Source organism: Macrobrachium nipponense, chromosome 3 (genome assembly GCF_015104395.2).
Source record: "Macrobrachium nipponense isolate FS-2020 chromosome 3, ASM1510439v2, whole genome shotgun sequence".
NCBI lineage: Eukaryota > Metazoa > Arthropoda > Malacostraca > Decapoda > Palaemonidae > Macrobrachium > Macrobrachium nipponense.
Window position 1 is genome coordinate 99,468,179 of NC_087202.1, and position 7,969 is coordinate 99,476,147.

Genomic DNA, 7,969 nt, shown 5'->3' on the forward strand with positions numbered 1-7,969 from the left:
TGGCCTGTCCGTTCTATTTCACAATTTCCACATCGCCTTCAGGTGTATATTTTAACAGTCCTAACTAATATGATTCACAGTAGAGCTTCATTGTTGAATTTGTATAATTTTCTATATAATTGTAAATGATTGATTGTTAAAAAAAGGCAAAAGAATAAACTATACGATGTTCTACATTATTGTTGTTCATATATAATAAATGATTTTAATGAAATACTGCAGTCTTTTAATAATTGTTAAAAACAGCCAAGAATGCTGCATTTATATCAGAAAGTAAGGGCATAGAATTATTTCCATGTAAGTAAGGGTTGAAAGTTAACCCATTTCTGCGGCCATAACTTTGACAAGTGTAAACTGTCAGCTGAGGAGGTTGACTGCCATAAATGATGTTATATGAACTGCCTATGTAGCTGTAATATTTTTTCATTAATATTGCAGTTGTGTATTGAAAGAGCAACATTATTTTGGTAGTGAATGCTCTTTAGGCCAGGAAAATGCAGTATGAGTGATGGTGAGGCTGTCAAACTGGCCCTTTTATGCATTCAAATACTTCATCTTCCACACAAAAGTACATTAAAGTAATGTATGTCTGTCCTTTCAACCCATCATAACAGTGAAAGTATGTATATCAACTTAAATCTGCTGTCTACAGTGCTCTATAAGCTCATAGTTATGCCCCAGTGCTGTTTGTAGCACTATGCATCTTGCCCGAAATGTAAACAAACCTGGCGTCCTGTTGTAGTTCAGTGGAAAGCCTGGAAGTGATGGGGCTCATATATATATAGGCTCTGCTATCAGGAAACTGATCCAGGGAGACGTCCTGGGGATCCTCAAGATGGGAATCATCTAGAGGTTAACTTCTGCATACTGCTTGTGTAGTGATGGTGGGGGAAAGGATGGATCAAATAACCTCTGCATGTATTATCATTGGTTGAAAACCATAACCAAATTTGAAAGTAAGTACATGGGAAATCTTGAGGCTATGATGGTAAAATTAGGCAACGATAGATTTTTCATCAAGGTGGACTTGAGTTAAGGATATTGGTAGATTCCTGTGGAAGTAACACAAGTTGGGTGTCATGAACTAGACATTAATATTCAAAGGTGTGATGAGGAAGATGCTAACAGGAACCAAGGACACTGAACATTTTGTGGACGTGTTTCACTTGTATAGCATAATGGGAAAAACACATCAGGGGGTTCAAAGACATTCTAGAGAATGAGGAAGCAGACTGGTACTCTGGCTTTCCAATTGTTTTTCTCTGCAAGTGAGGCAAAGCTGATGAAGGTCCAGGATGCAGCACCACCAAAGACCAAGACTCTGCAAGTGAGGTCTTTCACAGGTTTGACTAGCTACTAAAGCAAGTTTGTGAAAAACTACACAAGTCTAGCAGCACCTTTGACCGATCTAGTGAAGAAGGGACAACAGAATAAAGTGGAGTGGAAAGAACCTCAACTACAGGGATTTGTTGGACTGAAGCAGGCATTAGGAAAGCCACTGATGCCATGAGTACCAGACTTCATTAAGACTTTATTTTTGAGGGTGGAAGCATCGAGTATAAAACTAGCAAGAGTGCCTCAATGGCGTGATCGGTATGGCCTTGGCCTGCCACCTCGGTGGCCGCGAGATCGATTCTCGGGCAAAAGAAAGTGTCTGGTGATAATATTTGTAGTAAAGAGATTTCACCCTTAAGGTAGGTTTACACCTACGCACTTTTGTGGTGCGGGCTGTTACAGCATGGGACTGCAAGAAACCGCACCAAAAGCGCACCAAAAGCGCGCCACCTCGCTGGCGGTGGCTGGTGTGGACCGTTAAAACTGCATGACGCCGCCCGGATTTTAAATAATTTCAAATTTCTGTGCAGTGTCTGGTTGCGTGATGAAGTCGCATGAAGCCGTAAGTGGGTGCCGTGCTACACCGCACCACACAGCACGTGGTGCGATGTGGTGCGACTTCGTACCACCCGCGAGGGAGTGTTATGGCGTGATGTTACGGCGCTGTGTGGTGCCCGTGCGGTGCCATTACGGCGCCATCATACACTATTAATACATGGCGCGCACATGTTGCGGGGCATGCGGCATGCGTGTGGTGTGTTACGGCGTCTCCCTAGGTAGATTGGATGGAAGATTGCCACGCATTCTGGGGAGGATAAAAGGGACCTGACTGACCATGGGGGCATCATTCGCGCTCTTGACAGCCTATCGACACGGATACCCAGCCACTCTCACCCAGCGACGCTAACCCAGCCACTCTCACCCAGCGATGCTCACCCAGCCACGCTCACCCAGCAACGTGTCACGATGCCTCTTTGGAAGACCACCCCCAGGCCTACCCAGCAGTCCCAGGACACCCAGGACACCCAGGACATCCAACCTTCACAACGGTCGGAGACGTTGGACCCTGACCACGACGAAGAGCTGCCTGTTGAGCCGACCCTATTGCTTGTGGAAACCCAGGACATTGCAGGCCTGAGTGGTATCGTAGTGCAGCCGAAGAAACGATACATCCCCAGCAAGAAAGACATACAAGACTACCCATTCACGCCAGAGGACAAAGGTATCATCGTCGAATTCATCAAGGTTCACCCTACCTTGTACGACAAGCGGGACAGGCAATGGTCAAATCCGAGGAGGAAGGAGGAACTCTCGCGTGAACTGGCAGCAAACTTCACGAATTGCACCTTCCAGCAAGTTTGGAAGTACTTCGAGGCTCTCCATACCGACTTTGGGAAGATAGAGAAGAGGGAGTACAAGATTGGGTCGCCTGCACACAACAGGACACCACGGGAGGAGGAGGTGATGACTACGTGGGCATTCCTGGGAGGTCACATCACCCACGAACCCACAGAGTAACAAGCGATTGGTTCTCACCTGTATTGTTGTAGAGAACTGACGATGACGATTCCTCTACTGACATGTCGGGTCTATCATCAGCTTCGATCCAGTGGAGGAGGCGGCTGAAGCAGAAGAGAACAACCAACTTGCCAGAGGACCGACGGCTATCCGCTGACACAGTTGATTCTACAGAAGGACTGCAGACTCAGCTGACCCAGATTATGACAAGCATCAACACACTGATGCCACAAGCACAGGACAATACGCATCATGACATCACCATATTTGTCCAGTACTTGACTCAACTCTTGGAGTAAGTGCCTCGACGATACCAGAAGCCGTTTTTTTGAGCAAGTCATCAGGCTTTGTCACAGTTTGGAGGGACCCGAGGAAGAGTATGCCACGACGAAAGAGGCTCGTGGGGGTTGTTCCCATGGGACGCCCCCACAAATTGATAAAGAAACGCAGACTAAACCAGGAACTTCGACAGCTTCTGCACTGCTACCGATTCAGGGAGCATCACACCAGTGGTTTGCGTCTCAACCCCAACCTGTGTTCTTCTGTGATCCCATTCCTCAACAGCAGCCTCAGCAGCAGCAGGTGTACTCGACACAGGCGACATGGGTAGCGACACCATCATTCTTCCCCAGTGGAGGGTCGACACCACTGAACTTCTCTCCTCGACCTTCCACTTCTTAGCTGTGCTGTAGCCGTTGGTCAACAGTCTCTTGGCAGACTTGCGGCCCCCTACCCCTGGTGCCAGCATTTCGACACCGAAACCTACTGCCGCAGAGGATCCCCCCACCTACGACTTGACCATCTTCCCAGGTGAAAAGGAGGACATTGACCCTGAATCAATGGAGTGATATTGTAAGCAATGCAAATAAATATAATGTTATTTTTTAAATAATAATTTAATTTTTTGTTTTTTTTGTAATAGTAAATGATTTTGTAAATTCTATAACATTCATAATGTTTCTTTTTGTAATAAATATATTGAAATACTGACTTGCATTTACATTTCCCTAATTGATGCATAATTTATATGTCATGACAATATATATGATGATATGATTGGGTGAAATGAAATTGATAATGAAAAAGCATGGCCATAAAGAATAATAACATGAAGTATAACAGGAAATATAAAATGAAATATATGTGAAATATTAAATATGAAATGAATAGAACTCGGAAAATAACTTGAACTATGAAATGTAATCGAATAATGAAAGAGCATGTCCATAAAGAATAATAACAAGAAGAAATATAACAGGAAATCTAACATGAAATATGATATATGAAATATGAAATAAATAGAATTCGGAAAATAACTTGAACTATAAAATGAAATGTAACATGAAATAAATATGGCAGGAATCTAACATGAAATATGATATATGAAATATGAAATAAATAGAATTCGGAAAATAACTTGAACTATAAAATGAAATGTAACATGAAATAAATATGGCATCAAATGATATAATAACATACAAGGTAAAGAACAATAATATAATATTGAGAACATGATGAAATGAACATGAACACATACAAATATGATAATGAAACAATAATTAACATTGACTGGACATAGTTATTAACAGGGGAACAATGAAAAATCAGTAACAGACCAATGATATATTGACCTCAGTTGATAATATGTGATATTTGCAGTTGAAAATGTTAAGGTATAAACCAAGTCCCAATTTCATTTTCTTGCATTCTATGCTTTTCATGTTTATTTTCTTACATTCTATGCTTTTCATGTTTATTTTCTTACATTCTATGCTTTTCATGTTCATTTTCTTACTTTCTATGCTTTTCATGTTAATTTTCTTACATTCTATGCTTTGCATGTTCATTTTCTTGCTTTCTATGTTTTTCATGTTCATTTTCTTACATTCTATGCTTTTCATGTTCATTTTCTTACTTTCTAGGCTTTTCATGTTCATTTTCTTACATTCTATGCTTTTCATGTTCATTTTCTTACTTTCTATGCTTTTCATGTTCATTTTCTTACTTTCTATGCTTTACATGTTTGTTTAGTATAAGTATTTTTGTTATGTCCATCATTTGCTTCTCATATGTCTCATTATTATGGATTATGTTATTATTACTTTCAGTTAATTATTTTCCAACATCATTTTTTATATGTACCAATCATCATTCCAATATTCTTTATTATAATAATATTGTTATTAGGACAATACAAAAGTATATGAGTATAAAACAATGAGAAATGCATCATGATCTTTATTTCGCTCTTGCCATTCCACTGCACCTGCCTCCAATGAGTAGTACTGGGCCAGGTAATCTCTGACAGCATTTGCTCGACGTGTGTAGTTTGGTCCCCTTCTTGCCATGAGTCGTTCCATGAGGTTCAGCGACTCCTGCCTCCAAGTACCTGGTACGATGTTATGGTGTTGGTCCTCATGGTCGACGTCGGTACCAGCACATGGGTAGCGTTGCAGTGCCAGGTTGTGCATGTCACATGCACAGAAAGTTATCTTCTTGCACACCTGTACATCCTGTTGCATCGTCGTCCCGAAGACTCGCCATCTCATCTGCAGCAGGCCGAATGCGTTGTCCACCACACGACGAGCCGAGATAATCTGTAGCTGTATAGTCGTTCGGTGGGATCTTGTGATTGGTGGGAGTAGTCCTTCATCAACCACGGATTGAGAGCAAAGGCATCGTCGGCGACTATGTGGAAGGGGATGGGTTCATCGTCGTTAGGCAGATTTCTGTCCTGTGGGAGTCCTGCTCGGTTGTTTGTGATAGCCCTGGCCAGGTTGCACTTCTGCCAGGTTCCTCCATCCCCAGCACCTCCTTCTGCACTGACGTCGGCGAACAGGAACCTGTACTTTGCATCGGAGAGGGCCATGAGGACGATGCTGTGGAACTTTTTGTAATTGAAATATAGTGATCCTCCACCTTTGGGTTTCTTGATTGCGACGTGCTTCCCATCCAGGGCTCCCACACAATTGAAGTAGTTCCACTTAGAGGCGAATCGTTTTGCTACATCATTCCATTCTTCTGGTGTCTTGGGGCACTTCATCACTTCTCGTTTGTATGTGTCGATAATGGCTTGGCAGACTAATGGGACAATTGGGCATATGGAACTCTTGGAGACTCTGAAGCTGTATTGGAGGCTTGTATAGTAGTTCCCACTTGCCAGGTGGCGGAAAGTGACCACCAACTTGAGTCCCACCTCTTGTGCAAGCCGCATTTTCGTGTCCTTCTTGAAAATAGGTGTCAGCCTTTCGACCATCTCCTCGAACAATTCAGGGTAGATGTGTAGAAAGTTCTTGTGTCCTTTGCGGTCCTCCTTGTTCAGTTCTTGTAGTAGCTGGTCATAGTCTCCATGTAGTTGTCGCCGTGTTAGTCACTTCCAAGCCCAAATCCGCCCTGCCCTGCCGTCCTCTCTGCGTAATGGTGCAGGTGGCTGTGGCACTGTAGTACGTCTTCTCAACCTGCCAATGACCTGGACTGCACAGAGACACAGGACAGCTACCAAAAATCTCTGGGTCTCCTGGGGTGAGAGGCTGTTGAGGTCCATATTGCATGCTGGGTGGGCGTGGAATGAAGGATGTGATTGGCAGGCCTCTATATATACCCAAGGTTCATATCTGGCACGGTGTGGCACGGTGCATGTGCAACAATCATACACCGTTCCACGTCGTGTCTCGTGCAGATGTGCGTGCACTCCACAGCAACACCACAAGCCACCCGCAACACACTGTTACACAGAGTAACAAAGCTGCAAGAGCGCGTGCCCTGGCATAGCAACAACCACCATAAAACCACACCAACATCGTAACACTCCTCTAGACACCGCAACGTCACCGCAACAACCCGTCGTAACATGCCCGTAACACACCGCACAGGTCCGTGCCACGCCGTAACAACCCGGAACACAAAATTGCGTAGGTGTAAACCTACCTTTACTTGTATGAGACCACATTTTGTGATGAGATAGTCCACAAACCACTTGCATACTTTCAACATTGCAATTACTGAAAGTCCATGGATCAAGGGTGATCCTTGGACTTTCAGCCTTGCAGGCACTCCAGACCCACAATTTTTGAGTGGAGAGCATTCCAGGAAAGTTCAACATAGGTGCAGACTAACTCAGAAGGATAAATGGAAAAAAAAGATATGAGTAACGTAGGCGTGTGCTGTCAAAGCAATAACCTTTGAGATTATCATTTTTATTTGTATACAGTTTCCACTTGCACCGTTTTCTGTTGCAGCGTCAAAAAGGAAGAGCAATGTTCTCTTACGTTTTTGATCCATTATCAGAGATGCACTAGTTCCTTGCATAAGTTTAGTTAAAAGAAATAATCAATTATACAGATATTAATGTGAAATGTCACTGTTTTTATTTACGCCTATATTCATGTTAGAAACTATTTTCTTAGTGGTTTTACGTAAACTGTATATACAAGATGGTGACCGGTATGTTGATTTCCATTTTTTTTATTCCGGTTATTTGATTTCCGGCAAGTTGATTCCCAGTATTGTTGATTCCCGGTAGTTTGATTCCCGACTGATCATACCTATTCTAGTAAATAAGCAAACAGACCAATTATTTACAAATCGACCATTTATTTACAAAAACAAACTTCCAAATAAAGAAATGTCTTATTTACTAAGGCATTTCTGTATTCGGAAACCAGTTTTTAACTATGCCTCATACCATTCTAAGTACCCGTGGAGGACAGAAATTCGTTGACGATTTAAATTACACTTACGAAAAGCATAGAACAAATGCTGATGGATCAAAAATTTATTGGAGGTGTGATGTGAAGAGCTGCAAAGCACACCTGCATACTTCAACAGAAGAAAAGGACTACAAGGTACTGGACCCTATTGGTGAACATCATCACAGTTCATGTGAAACAAAACCAAAAATATGTGAGGCCTTAACTTGTCTGGAGGCTGCATCACTTTCAAGCCAAGTGCAACATTAAGTGAAAATGCAAGAGCCCAACGACCCTCGTCATCATGCTTGAGTCTAAGCACCCGGAAACGGCGTCAAATTAATGAAGTAGTTCCCATACTTCCCGTACACAGATAGGACTGGATTTATACTACCAGACGAGTTTAGGATATTGGACAGTGGTGAAGT

The 7,969-nt window shown here is 42.7% G+C and overlaps 1 protein-coding gene across 1 annotated transcript; it reads right to left on the bottom strand.

Annotated features, from left to right (window-relative positions):
* Nucleotides 1-5,398: 5,398 nt before the first annotated feature.
* Nucleotides 5,399-6,109, bottom strand: LOC135222464 (putative nuclease HARBI1). The gene has a single exon (XM_064260550.1). It carries the CDS (start codon nucleotides 6,107-6,109, stop codon nucleotides 5,399-5,401), a length of 711 nt encoding a protein of 236 aa, XP_064116620.1.
* Nucleotides 6,110-7,969: the final 1,860 nt, after the last annotated feature.